This window comes from Zalophus californianus, chromosome 7 (genome assembly GCF_009762305.2).
Source record: "Zalophus californianus isolate mZalCal1 chromosome 7, mZalCal1.pri.v2, whole genome shotgun sequence".
NCBI classification, from domain to species: Eukaryota; Metazoa; Chordata; class Mammalia; order Carnivora; family Otariidae; genus Zalophus; species Zalophus californianus.
The window spans coordinates 9710282-9725288 of record NC_045601.1 but is presented as its reverse complement, the minus strand read 5'-3'; the positions used below and the strand labels follow the sequence as shown (position 1 = coordinate 9725288).

Sequence of the window (15007 nt, the reverse complement as noted above, 5' to 3'; positions counted from 1 at the left end):
CAGCATTATTTACCATAGCCAGGATATGGAAGCAGCCCATGTGTCCATCCACAGATGAATGGATAAAGCAAGGGTATGCAATGGACTGTCAGCCTTAAAATACAATGGAAACTTGCCATTTGCAACATGGATGGATATAGAGATTATAATGTTAAATGAAATAAGTCAAAGACAAATACCATAAGATTTCACTCATATGTGGAATTTAAGAAACAAAAAAGAGACAAAAAAAAAAAAAAACCCGACTCAAATATAGAGAACTGGTGGTTGCCAAAGAGGAGGTGGAGGGGCAGATGTGTGAAAGAGGTGAAGGGGATTAAGGGTACACTTACAATGATGAGCACTGAGTAATGCACAGAATTGAATCTTTATATAGCACACCTGAAACTAATGGTACATTCTGTTTATACTTGAATAAAAAATTTTTTAAATTAAAAAAATTGTAAAAAATATTTTAATCAAAAAAAGACACTTTGTAAGAACCATGCCTAGGGCGAGCGCAGAACCAGCAATACGGAAACCAAAAAGAGGGAAAAATTTGAGGGCTAAGAAGAGGGAAATGAATATAAGAGCTGGGTTTATTAATGACAAACACATTAAGTAGTAATGTGCAGCATTCGCTTAATTGGGAAGTACAATGACCTAAAGAACCTAAGCAAGAGCCTCAAACCTCCACCGGTAAAAATAATTAAAGAGAGAGCTCTATTAGACTACACACCAAAATTTGGGGAAAGGATTAATTTTATGAACCCTCTGGGGTCTTACAATGACCGTTCGGGGTTTAAAAACCTATCAGCATTCGATCTATGCACCCCCTCGGGTCACAGCGAGAAGCTGTGGTCTGGCAGGTTCCGATTTCAATGAGACTGTTTCTTACTCCTCCTCCTCACCTTTCCGTGACTACCCAGTGGGGGCTGACGGTACCGGCAGGGGCTTTAGGGGCCTCAGGGAGGAACCAGAGCTGGGCAGCGACCGGGAAAGAATGGTCGGGCGGCCCAGGCTCGGAGAGGCCCTCGCTCCCGGCTGCGGGTCGGCGGGTCAGCGGGTGTGTCAGGGGCCGCGCCCCCGCGCCGCCTCCCCACTCCCCGCTGTGCCGACTTCGCCGAAGCCCTCGCCCGACCCCCACGAGCCCGGGCTCCCCTTCCTACCTGCCGGCACGCGGACTCGGCCTGCCCTCAGCCGCTCACCGCTGACTCAGGCGGCAGGAAGCCCACCTTTCTCGGCGGTTGCCAGCCGGACCCCGCCTGCCGGGCACCGGCGGCATGTGATACCACCCCCGTCGCGCCCCGCCCCGCCCCCTCAACCCCGCTCGTGCTCCGCCTCCCGCCGGCGTGCCCCACCCACAAGAGCGTCGCTGACCGATGACGTAGCCAGCGCAGGCACGCTTGGCAAGGCCCAAGTGCTGCTGGTTTTGAGGGTGGAGGTACGTGGTTTCGGCTCTCCCAGCGAGAGGGGAAAGTGGGGTGCATGGAAAACCGAGGGCTCCCGAGGAAAGAGGGGAGGGGAAGAAAAGTCCTAGAAGCTTGTCCTCCAAGTGCTGGGTTACAAGGCGGTGTCCGGCACCTCTCGGGGCCCTTCCTGAAGAGGCTTGGAGGCTTCCCGCAGTAATTGAACCGTGGATTTCATTACGGGAGGTAATGGCTCGCGCCCAGGTGAAGTTTAAGGATTAAGTTGTCCGCCGCGTGGGATATTTTCCTCCTCGGGCAGATCATTGGGGAACCTGATTTATGTGGTAAAAGAACACGAGATCTGGAGACCTGGCTTCTCTCTCCCCCTCCTTCCTCTCTCCCTTCCCCCTCCCTTCGCCCCCCTCCCGCTCCCCCGGAGCTATGGTTTAGTCTCTTCGCTCCATCTCATCTGTGAAATGAGATAGTCGTCCTCGCCATCCCTTTCACAGCTACCATTCTGTGATTTTTGCCTCCCGGAATCTTATCTTTTATCATTATCCTGGGTGGGAATAGAAATCTTGTGACTCGTGTTCTAAACTTGGTTTGGGTACGCGGGCGTAGAGTTAGGTTGCTTGCTTTCATTAGGATTGACTTGGGTAGCATTTGCAAGTAAGATTTCTGCATTAATATTCCAATAGACTCATCTTAATTTTAAAAATCAGAATATCTATGTTAATGTTAGCCCTGTTTTTCATAGACTTAAATGTTTAATGTGACATTTAATATTTTGCCTCATTTCAAGAGGCAAATCTCCAAAGTATATTGAAAAAGTTGATGTTTTTTGATTTTACCTTTTTTATTAGCATTTTAAAGGTCATCTGCACCTTCTGACTGGGAAAAGATGGTCAACGTCTTGAAAGGAGTGCTAATAGAATGGTTAGTAGTTTTGATACTTAATGAAATTTAAATCTCCATATTTAATTTTGATGTATATGTACCTCTAGAATCCATGTTTTCATTTTGTTTTAAGATCTAAAGGAATCAGGGACGCCTGGGTGGCTCAGTCGTTAAAGGTCAGCCTTCGGCTCAGGTCATGATCCCAGCGTTCTGGGATCGAGCCCCACATCAGGCTCCCTGCTTGGTGGGAAGCCTGCTTGTGTTCCCTCTCTCGTTGTGTCACTCCCTGTCAAATAAATAAATAAAATCTTTAAAAGAAAAAAAAGATCTAAAGGAATCAAGTCTTTCAGCTTTCTCAACTTCATGTTGCTTTTTTTTTTTTTTTAAGATTTTATCCATTTATTTGAGAGAGAGAGAGAATGAGAGATAGCATGATGGGGGGAGGGTCAGAGGGAGAAGCAGACTCCCTGCTGAGCAGGGAGCCCGATGCGGGCCTCGATCCCGGGACTCCAGGATCATGACCTGAGCCGAAGGCAGTCGCCCAACCACCTGAGCCACCCAGGCGCCCTCAACTTCATTTTTCTTATATAACAGGTGAGACAGATTGTATTGCTGTGTTTCTTCCTAGTGCCAGATTTCAGTGTCTCAGTCCAGTTGATGTAATTGGCGTATTTCCAGCATGTTTTGGTCAGGGGCAGTGTATTTTTTAGATCAACGCTCTTTAGAGGAACAGTGCTCGTATTGTCCTCCAACCATCAGGGACTGACTAGAATTTTAAGGTCTGCCTATGTCTTCACCATCACAAACTGTGGTCTTAAAAAAGAGTAAAAATCAAGAGCCAGTTGAAGATTGTCTAAACTAGGCACATATTTCATAGAAGCTAGAGACCTTAATGGGTAGCAGTGAATTCCTCAAAGCAAGCTACTAAGGGCTTTGTTATCACATAGTCTGAAAAACTAAATTATTGGACCAGTTCTTGCTCAGTCCGCACTTGTTTGTGATGGCAAGGCTGGGGGAGGAGCAAAACCAAACTGTAGGATACTCTGGCATTTAGGACAACGTTGTCCTGTAGAAATACAATGTGAGCCACATATGTAGTCTTAAATCTTCTATTAGCCACATTAACAGTAAATTGAAGCAGGTGAAATTAGGATGTTCTATTTGACCCAGTGTGTCCAAAATATTTTGACATGTTCTAAATCTTCAAAGTTCTTACTAAGATTTCAGAATTTTGCTGAGTCTTTTTTCATACCACAGCTTCAAAATCCAGTGTGGAGTTTACTTTCACAGCCCATCTCACAGGCTGGCCACATTTCAAGTGCTCAGTAGTGAGCAGTGCAGATTTAATGTTTGGACAGACACAACAAAGACAAGAAGAAAAGAGCCAGTGATGTAGGAGGGAAGCTAAGAGGGAATGTTTCATAAAGGTGAGTGGGCCATGTCCAGTGGTGATGAGAGATGGAATAAGATGAAGACACACTAGAAGTCAGCGATTTCTTTTTTTTTCCCTCGGTTTTTTTGTTTGTTTTTTTAATGAGAACTGTTTTAGTAGAGAAGTGGAATAGATTTCAGATTGGACTACTGCGTCAGGGTTCCCCACTTAGCGGGACGTCTGCTTGAGATTCTCTGATTTTCTCTCTCTCTCTCTCTCTGCCTCTCCCCCCACCCCAGAGTATGCTGGCGTGCGTGCACACGCTTTTTCTCAAATCTTTAAAAAAAAAAAAATGTAGGTAATTGAATGTGCTAATAAAACAAAGTGTTGAGGGTGGAGCTAGAGAGTGTAATGCTAAGCGAAATAAGTCGGTCAGAGAAAGACAAATAACGATGTGATTTCACTCGTGGAATTTAAGAAACAAGCAGAGGGGAAAAAAGCAAGAAATAGACTCTTAATTATAGAGAACAAACTGATGATGATGGGGAGTAAGGAGTGCACTTGTGATGAGCACCAGGTGTTGAATGGAAATGTTGAAATGTCGAATCACTAAATTAAGCATTGATTGTGACATTTTTATAATCAAATAATGTAGCAATTAAAGTATTTGAAAACATTTTTAAGTGATATGGGACAATGACATTGTGTAATACAATGGTAAATAAAAAGTCTGAATGCCTTCATGAAATGACACTGAGCATTTACCAGGTATTATACTAAGCACATGGTAATACTCAGTTCTCACAACAACCCTATGAAATATAGGTATCCTTTTTTTTTTTTTAAGATTTTATTTATTTGAGAGAGATACAGATAGAGGAGAGGGAGAAGCAGGTTCCCCACTGAGCAGAGAGCCTGACAGGGCCCAATCCCAGTATCCTGGGATCATGACCTGAGCCGAAAGCAGACACTCAACCAACTGAGCCACGCAGGCGCCCCCCAGATACGGGTATTCTCATCCCCATTTTTAAGATTTTTTATTTATTTATTTGACAGCACAAGCAGGGGGAGCGGCAGGCAGAGGGAGAGGAAGAAGCAGGCTCCCTGATAAGCAAGGAGCCCAACATAGGGCTCGATCCCAGGACCAGGCACCCCTTTATTGTGTTAGGTTTTTAAAAAGAATGTGTGCATGCATATTCTTAGAATATCATATACACAGGCTAGTAGTAACAAAAATATTTTTGGAACAACAAATCCTTTAATAGGGATAGAAATGGGTAATTTAAACCTTTCTACCTGTATCCTCCCACACACCCAGAAACTCTTGGCATTTTAATTGCTTTTCATTTGAGTATCTACCATGAACAAAGTGTTTTTAGATGTATTCTCTAAATCCAGCAACCCTGCAATATATAAGCATCTTACTACCTAGGACCCTAAGACATGGAGAGGTTCAGTGATTTTATGTATCATACATATTTTGGTTGACTTAGCTGGGCTTGGGGTTAGTCTGAGTCCAGTATTTTCTTTAGCATCGTGTCTTTTTAAGAATAAACCTATTGTATGTCATATTGGGAACTTGGGACTGTTATTCTGGTTAGCTCAATGTCCCCTGTGGTGGCCCTTTCTTTCTCTTAAGACCCTACTCATTGCAAATATTTATTGAGCACCTACAATATGCTGGACCCTAATAAAGGTAACTATATCTCAAGCTGGACAATACGCTTATTCCAAAAACACTTTGGAAAATGCTTGTAAGAAGGAAATAAACTAAGCAAACAAAGCCATTTCATTGTTCAATAACAATTTTCTAAAACATTCTGTTCTCAGGAGATATAGAATTTGGAGAAATACTTTTAAGATTTTTAAGTAATTATACCTGTTAGCTATTTATTATCAGGAAGGATAGTTTACCATTGACTGAGCCAAGATTATCATTCTTTTTTTTACTTTTTTTTATTTTATTATGTTATGTTAATCGCCATACATTACATCATTAGTTTTTGATGTAGTGTTCCATGATTCATTGTTTGCGTATAACACCTAGTGCTCCATTCAGTACGTGCCGTCTTTAATACCCATCACCAGGCTAACCCATCCCCCCACTTCCCCCCCCCCCCAAGACTATCATTCTGATGGGATGGACAGTGCTGACAATTTTGTGCAGGTGACCAGTGAAGTCTCTGGTCTGCTTTACATCTAACTATGTCATCCTGGTAGAGCCTTTGTGGTGTAATACTTTTTAGAATCATGTTTTATAGAGGTTAAACTCAAGTTATGTAGGAGGGAGTTTGATTGATATCTACCTTTACATCTCCAGGTCAAAGACCTTTTTTTCTTGCTCACTAGCCCTGATCCCAGGACTTTAACCAAGTATGTCTATGGGCACTTGGTTTTGTTTTTCTCTCTTACCAGCAGGTTCTCCCATAGAATCTCTTCATGAGGAAGTAGAATAAATAGCCCTGTATTCAGGCAAGATATTCCAGTTCCCTCAATGTTTCATAATAAAAGTCCCTTAAACTTTGACCTTTTGAATCGTTATAAATTATATTTCAGGTACATGCTTGAGAATTCAGCCTCAAATCGCTTGCTCCTTTCAAAAAGTTGAATTGAAGCGATTAATAAGGGAAGTAGTTATTTCAGTGCCTCACCAGTCACTTTCTAGGTATCTCATTTGTCAGTTAGCAGTGTTTCCCCAGGTATGGGGAATGGTGCTGGTTCAAGATGGTTTGTAGTAGAACACAAAAGGGAGGGGGAGAACACAAAAATTGTTTTTATATGACCAGTTTAACTTATTTGAGGATAAAAACACAGTGGGATGACTGGTGATTCATACCAGGCAAAGTTAAGCTTAAAAGTTGATTTAAAGGCAATATTAAGAAAAATAAGAAGTAATAGGTAGCTCAGGTGTTACAAGAGATGGCTAAATGAGCAAGGATAGTATGCAAATGGCAAAATTTGAAAACACCAGTGTGCTGATTCAAAGCGCATTTGCGAGTCCCCCTGGCACTTAGGTCTCAATCCTCTTTAACTGTTCCTGTCACCAGCACCTGACACAGTGGATCGCTTCCTCTTCTTGAATGTCCTTTGTTCACTTACCTTCCAGGACTCGGTTTTCTTCCTACCTCAGTGGTCACTGCTTTATAATCTACTTGGCTGATTTGTCCTTTTCTTCCTAACCTTTTGATATTAGGGAGACTGGGTCTTGGTCCTTGGTCTCTTCTCTGTAGCTGTGTTAATTCCCTTGTCAGAGCTTGATGACTGACTTTTTCTCTTCAGTCCGAACTTCGCTGCTGAAATCCGGAATTGTCTATCCGCTTTCCTACTCAGTTTCTTCACTTGGGTGCCAGTAAGCATCTCACAGGTAACATGCCTAAAACCCAATTCTTGATTTTACCAGCAAACCTGTTCTTCCTCCTTCCTCCTCATCTCAGTAAAAGGCAACTCCACTTTTTCATTTGCTCTGACTGAAAATGTTGGGAGTCTCCTTAATTCTTCTCCTTCAAAGCTGGAGTCTAGTCTCAGCAAGTTAGGCAGGCTTTACATTCAACATATGTCTAGAATCCAGACACTTCTCCTCCTCTCACTGTTACCATGTGGGTCCAAACCATTATCATCTCTTGCCTGGGTTACTACAGTCACCTTCTAATCAGTCTCCCTGTTTCTACCCTTGCCCTCACTACCCTCCAGTCTTTTCTCAACCCTGCAGGCAGTATGATCCTTGCGTTTAAAATTGAAGTCAGTCTGTAAGTTAAATCATGTCACTCAATAAAAGCCAAACTGCTAAAATCACCTCCAAGGCCCTTTGTGATCTGGCCCAGCTCTAACTTTCTGACCTCATCTTCCACCTCTGTCCCCTTTAGTCGCCCCTCTCCAGCCTCATGGCCTTACTCTTCACTCTGCCTAGGATGCCCTTGCCTGAGTCACTGCATGCCTCGCTTACTGCCTCTTGTTTGTTCAGATGTCACTGCTCAGTAAGGCCTTTCCTGCCTCCCCTGTTTAAACTTACAAGACCCTATCACTTTCATCCTGCCATTTCTCATCCTACTTCCCTACTTTGTGTGCGTGCGCATGTGCGCGCGCGTGTGTACGTGTGTGTGTGCGTGTTGATCGTCGTGCTACCAGTAGAATATAAGCTCCATGACAGGGAGGATTCTGACTTGTTTACTGCTGAAGACCCAGGACCAGAGTAGTGCCTAGCACATGACGGGTGCTCAATAAATAGTTACTGAATGAGTGAATAAAGTGTAAAGTAGCAAATTTACTTCTGAACCAATCAATTCTGCAGATTAGAATGCTCATTCTAATACTGCAACCATAGAATATGACTGAATTTTGCCAAACCTAGGTTATTGTTCCGAACTTAAGGTAACAGGCATACTAGAAACTAAATTTAAAATTTATGTCAGTTCTGATGTGGGCAGACTTGTTTGTTTGTTTGTTTTTAAACTTTTTATTTATTTATTCATGAGAGACACAGAGAGGCAGAGGGAGAAGCAGGCTCCTAAGGAGCAGGGAGCCTGATGCGGGACTCGATCCCAGGACCCTGGGATCATGACCTGAGCCGAAGGCAGACGCTTAACCATCTGAGCCACCCAGGCGCCCCAGACTTGTTTGTTTATTCACATTTTATGGTTTAGTAAATTATTAATAAAATTGTAATGGTAAGTTACTGAAAATAATTAAAATCATCTCTAGGAAGACTTGACTTTATTAATAGTTAATATACCATGAACCATACTCATTTAGTGATTGAAATAAGTCCTTTACCTTTGTTAGCTTCACTTATACCTAGTTTGTACTTGAAAAAAGTAAAACTTGTTTTTAATCTTTTCAGGAAATTACACTGACCTCATTTTTTGCTAAACACATTATTGTACATTTTATTAGGTCTAAAGAGTGTCCTTTGTTGTGATTCAGGGTTTTTATGACAGATGTTTCTGTAAATCCTAGAAATTGTTTTTTTGGTTTTTTTTTTTTTAGATTTATTTATTTGAGAGACAGGTGTGGGAGAGCTGGTGGTGGGGGGCGGGAAGAGGGGGAGAGAATCCTCAAGCAGACTCCCTGCTGAGCTAGGAGCCCAACATGGGGCTTGCTCCCAGGACCCTGAGGATCATGACCTGAGCTGAAATAAAGAGTTGGACACTTAGCCAGCTGACCCACCCAGGCACCCCATGTAAATCCTAGAAATTGTATCCCTCTTTTCCTTGTGACTTTATTCATTCCAAACTAAAAATCACAAATAGAATTAAATTTGTGTCTCTTCTTTGAGCTCAGTATTCTCAAGATTTGGGTAGGATTTCCTTTAAAGATTCTGAGTGATAGTTCAAACTTATTAAGTTCAGAATTTTAAGGAGGAAAAAAAAAAAAAACTTGAGAACCTACTGCAAGCCAAACACTATCCTTGGCATTATTCTCCTCTAATTTTTTAACAGTTCTGTCATGTAGGTTCATTTTGTGGCGTTGAAGATTAAGTACATATTAAGGTCACACAAGTAAGTGATAAAACTGAGATTGAATCCAGATCTGACTTTTACTATTCACCCTGCTTTATCACAGTGACTGTTTAACTGGTTTTGTAAATTAATTTTTCACTGGCAAGGTCGTGGAAATCTATTGGCGTCTTAAATGTTATGGTCACGGGCAAGTAAGGAAATTAATTTTTTAAATCAGTTAAGGGTGCTGTGATTCTAGGCTCTATTAACTACAAAGCTCTGAACATTACTTTTTCACTTGTCAGTGACAAGTTACTCTTTTAAAATCTTATCATTGGCCTCTTTCTCTAAAACTTGATGGAACAGTTCTAATACTTGAGACAGAGGGAGTGAGGGATTGAGTAACAGTTTAGAACTTTTAAAGCTACCCTAAAAATTCTGCATACCCAATTCTCATTGCTCAGGTGTAATTTCACAACTCAGTGAGTGGTTATCATGTGTTTCTCTCTGCAGTGACCCTGCCATGAAGCAGTTCCTGCTGTACTTGGATGAATCAAATGCCTTAGGGAAGAAGTTCATCATTCAAGACATTGATGACACTCATGTGTTCGTTATTGCAGAGTTGGTTAACGTCCTCCAGGAGCGAGTAGGTGAATTAATGGACCAAAATGCTTTTTCTCTTACTCAGAAGTGAAGATACTCAATATTGATCACTTAGGAATTACAAGTAACAAATGTGAGAGACGGTCACCATTCAGTGTCCTGTGTGACAGATGAGACTTAGCGGCTTAGGCACATATCATGGGAAACCTGTGATGTCGTTTGTTCAGAAAAAAGTCCCTGAACTGATTTTCTTGTTTTTGTCCCCAGTACATGTACCCTAGAATTTAAAAAAAGAAAAAAAAAAAACCTCAATGTTGTCTGTAATTTGGCTTTTATTATCCTACATTAAAATATAAATGTAAATGGTTTTTGAATACCAATTTAACACATTAAGAATATAATGGAATATGCCTTTATCAGTTTAACCGAGGTGTTTGTTTTGCTTGTTCCTGTTAATGTGGGATTTTATAGTGTGGATGTGGTTTGTTCTGATCTAATTAGAAACTTCACAGATTGATTATTTAAACATGCCAAAGTGGGACCTTTGGTAATATTTATGTTTTTGCAAATAATATCTGCATAGTGGCCAGCTCTATTGGTGAAGAAGATGGGGAAGAGAACCATGTTACATTAGTGTAAACTACACTTTGCATTTCCCTAAAAATACAGTGTTTTAAAAGTACAGAGGGTTTGGGGCGCCTGGGTGGTTTAGTTGATTAAGCGTCCGACTCTTGATCTCAGCTCAGGTCTTGATCTCGGGGTCGTGAGTTCAGGCCCCACGTGTAGAAGATTAGAAATAACCAATGGGCATGTTACGTTGCATGCTTCATCTTTAACTTGTTCAAACTTTTTTGGTCACATTTTCCTTTCCCATCAGGACAAGTGTTCTTTTGTTTTAAAAAAAAAAAATCTGTTTTATTTGTGCCTTATTCCACATGAGAATCCGTTTAAACTCTTTTTATAAAGAAATAAGGACTGTAGAAAGAGTACAGCATAAGGAATATAGTCAATAATGTTGTAGTAACATTGTATGGTGACAGATGGTGAGTAGACATACTGTGGTGAGCGTTTTGTAATGTATGTAATTGTCAATTCACTGTGTTATACACCTTAAACTAACAGAATATTGTGTATCAACGGCAATTTTAAAGAAAGGGAAGGAGGACCAGATAGAAACAAAGTGAGTCTTGTGGGAAGCGGGATGATTGGGTTAAGATATATTGCATATGGTTTTATGATTTTTTGGAGGCAGAAATAACACTGATAGGAGCTTTGGTTCCCTTCCTGAAGATAGTGTTAACGAGGATGGGTTCATGTGATGCGAATTTTCTAAGAGAGAAGAGGACTTTTGTGACGCCATAATGCAGTTTTCCTCCCTCGTATGGTGTGCTTATTCAAAGTACCTGTGTACCATTTTCACTCACTCACACAAGCTGGACACTTCCAGTTTGGTACAGTAGGTCCTCCTTTATCCGTGGTTTCACTTTCCACTGGCAACCAAGGTCCAGAAGTAGATGATTCTCCTTCTCACTGTCGTCAGAAGGTTGATGGTAACCTAATGCGACCGGTCACGATGCTTACATCATTCACTTCACTTCCTCTCATCATGTCGGCATTTTGTCATCTCACATGAGGATCCCCCAGGAGGAAAGACGGTGAGTGCAGTACAGTAAGATGGTTTGAGAGAGAGACCAGACTCACATAACCTTAACTACAGTTTGTTGTTATTCTGTTATTAATTATTGTTCTTAATCTCTTACTGTGCCTAATTTATAAATTAAACTTTGTCATACGTATGTACATATAGGAAAAAAACATAGTATACATGGGGCTCAGGACTTTCTGTGGTTTCAGGCATCCACTGGGGGTCTTGTAATATAATTACCCATCTATCATGATTCCCACCAAAATGATCCACAGAGGTTTGATTCTCATATAACAGTGCAAACAATTTTGTGGCATTATTGGTACATTTTGTACTACAATTTGTTGAGTAGAAAATACATTTTTTTTTTTAAGATTTTCTTTCTTTATTTGACAGACACAGCGAGAGAGGGAACACAAGCAGGGGGAGTGGGAGAGGGAGAAGCAGGCTCCCCTCTGAGCAGGGAGCCCAACACGGGGCTCGATCCCAGGACCCTGGGATCATGACCTGAGCCAAAGGCAGACGCTTAACGACGGAGCCACCCAGGCCCCCCAGAAAATACATTTCTTTAGAATTTCCTGCTGTACTGAAATGGCACTGAATCTTGTATTTCAGGCATATCTAAGTCAATTTCAAATAAACCTCAGGTATTTGTCAGCTAATACCTTTTATATTAACATGAAACCTAAGAAAATTTTTCTTAAAATTCCAGTTTAAAAGGTATGGAAAAAACAGTATTGGACAATGAATGCAAAGAGTCTTATGTGAAGGAAAACCTTTTTTTTTTCCCCAAAGATTATATTTATTTATTTGAGAAAGAGCAGAAGCGGGGGAGGCAGAGGGAGAGGGAGAAGCAGACTCCTCCACTGAGCGGGGAGCCCAACATGGGGCTCAATCCCAGGACCCCAAGATCATGACCTGAGCCGAATTAATCGACTGAGCCACTTAACCGACTTGACTGAGCCACCCAGGCGCCCCAGCTCTCATTTTTTTAAAAAGCCATATTGGAGCAAATGTTAACTATTTCTCTCTGGACACTGCATTAAGAAAGACAGGACATTGTGATACTAGGAAGCCCACTTGCAGCTGTTTAGTTGACTTGTTCAGCTACGAGAGAACAGGACATAACCAACTGACATTTTACCTAGACTTTCCTTTTTGGAATCTGATTGACATTATTTGATTTGGCACACTTCAGATGTTGAGAACAAGAGATGTAGGCTGCTTGGTAGTGGAGAAATTGACTACTGTCTTTTAAAAATAAAGTCCTGAATATTATGAAAAGGTAGTATTAACTAAATTGTCTTACCTGCAAAAAAGAATCATTTTAATTGACGGAAGGTGACCAGTCACAGATATCTGTGTACTGAAATTGTGATACTTAGAGTTATACTAATTTCTAACTTCTTGATAGTTTTTTCTTTTTTTAAATACTGTATCAGGTCAAAATTCTTAATTCCTTGAACCCTGATTTCCTTGTGAAATTTAATGTGATCACTTTAAAATTCCAGACATCCTAAATATGCATCACGGTTCATGTAAAAATGTATATTGAGGAATCAGTTTTGGTGAACAGTAATTGAAAACTACTGATAATGGGCAACAAAGACTACTCCCCTTTATTGCTGATAGACACCATAGGTGGTAATCAAAATTATTAATGATTATATTGCTCTTAACATCAGCTGTAACAGGTGATTTGACATAACTTTATTATTTTCTGAAAAGATGGTAAATAGTGTGTACTTCAGTTTGTAGTTACTCAGTAAACCTCATTTATCTCTCAAGAAACTAAGTAAAAGTTCTGATGTGATTCCTTCTGATTTAACTAGAATACTGGGATCATTCTCTTAACATTCTCCTATCTTAACAGATAGGAAGAGCATATATTTTAAAAGTGAAAAAATTATGCAGTTTGCAAATATAGTCAATAAGCATTCTCACATGTATGTAACGAAGTTACTTCATTTGCAGCAAAGCTAACACTGAAAGATCTATTGGTGAGGTTACTGAATAAGCTTTTTAAGTACTTTATTCTCACTATAGGAAAGTGATTAAGGGACAACCTGCATCCAAATGTCTGCTCCCTGCTTGCTGGCCCTGAGATCTTGGACAGGTCATTGAATTTCTCTCTGAAAATAGGAATACCTGTCCTTAGAAACAGTTTGGGTGATTGTAAGTTAACGGGTGATTCTAAGTTAAGGTGGCAAGCACATGATTCTGAACTTCAGTTACTTTGAATCTAGAAGAGCACAGGGGAAAATGGGTTGGGATTTCAGCACCCACCCACACACACATCCATGGACACTTTAAAAACTTTCTGTGTAATCAATGCAGTGAGAATGAGCATATGGAGGGAGGAGGGGAATTCTTAGAAAATGAGCATTGGATACATAGCATACTGTGGCCCACTACCTTCACTAATCTTGAAGCTGCTTTTGGGCAACTTGAACCTTGTTGGGAAATACCCAAATAGTTCATTTTTCCGAGACTGTCCCCAGGACCCAAGGGTGCAAGAGCACCCAGCTCCTGGGGTCCCAAACGAGATTCGGCTCCTGGCTGCTGACCAAATCCGAAGGCAGAGAGACAGTGGTGAAATAAGAAAGGAATTTATTTCAGTGAGGCCAACACTGGGAAGATGGAATAACATTTCAAGGAGTGTTTCTGAAGTGCTGAAAATATTTATGGGTTCATATAAGGAGAATGTGGGACAAAGGTCGGTGGGCCCGTGCAGGTTGGACAGTACAGGTCAGGTCACTCATTGTCTTGGGGTCAGGCATGTGGGGGCTTGCTGGCATCCACACAGACATAGACAGATTGAATCACATAACATCTGTACCATTCAGTGTTAACATTCATATTAATTCTGATTATTTAAGAGAAATAAAACAATTACAGAATTAAAGTGCTGTTTGTATTCTTCCTCAATCACAATCTTCTTTTTTTACTTTCCCAATACAAATGTGACCCTGACGTTGATGAATCATCATCCATGGCTTTTGCTTATATTAGTATGTATCCATCAGAAATACATACTCTTGTGTGTTTTAAACATAAATGATACATGAGGTATAATCATGTAAACCATCATTCTATAATTCTTTTCACACTATTTTTGAGATCTGTCATGTTATATGGTTTCAGTTCATTCATTATCACTTACTGTCCAATCATATGAATACATACAATTTACACATCTGTTCCTTTATTGATGAACTTTTAGGGGATCTCCGAATGTTACTACAGTGAACATTTTGATGTGTATCTCCCCCTGCTCCTGTGCAAGTGTTGTACGTTGTTTCTCAGAAATGGAGTTACTAGGTCAGAGACACTTTCAGCTTCAGGAAATCTTGCCAGATTATTCTCCAAAATAGTTGAATCGGTTAAAACTATACCAGCGAAATGTGAAAGTTCTGTTTCTCCACATCCTTGCCAGCACTTTTACTAATCTAGTGGATTTAAAAACTGTGTTTTTATCTTTTTATATTTATTTTCGAAAGCTGTTTCAGTCTTGTGTATGTGTAATGGGTCATTACACACCTCATGTTTAATGGAAAATTTATGGTATTTCAGCTTCATTATTATTTTTACAGGTTGGCCTCTACCCTACCCTTTATTCTAACACTAAACCAGTGGGCAAATACCATTTGTAACAACTGAATTGTAA

The 15007-nt window shown here is 40.7% G+C and overlaps 1 protein-coding gene across 2 annotated transcripts; it reads left to right on the top strand.

Annotated features, from left to right (window-relative positions):
* The first annotated feature begins 1343 nt into the window (after positions 1-1343).
* Positions 1344-10112, top strand: GTF2H5 (general transcription factor IIH subunit 5). Of its 2 annotated transcripts, none has more exons than XM_027603389.2 (3): positions 1344-1423; positions 2252-2324; positions 9606-10112. In XM_027603389.2, the coding sequence occupies exons 2-3, from the start codon at positions 2290-2292 to the stop codon at positions 9784-9786; spliced, it is 216 nt and encodes a 71-aa protein (XP_027459190.1). In that variant the 5' UTR covers positions 1344-1423; positions 2252-2289; the 3' UTR covers positions 9787-10112. The 2 variants fall into 2 exon arrangements, with proteins under 2 accessions (XP_027459190.1, XP_027459191.1); XM_027603390.2 differs by lacking the exon at positions 1344-1423 and adding an exon at positions 1430-1634.
* The last annotated feature ends 4895 nt before the right edge of the window (positions 10113-15007 follow it).

Coding starts and splice junctions, on each gene's coding strand:
- GTF2H5 (XM_027603389.2), top strand. CDS start 2,290: ATGGTCAACGTCTTGAAAGGAGTGCTAATAGAATG. Junction 2,325..9,605: donor AAAGGAGTGCTAATAGAATG/GTTAGTAGTTTT, acceptor TTCTCTCTGCAG/TGACCCTGCCATGAAGCAGT.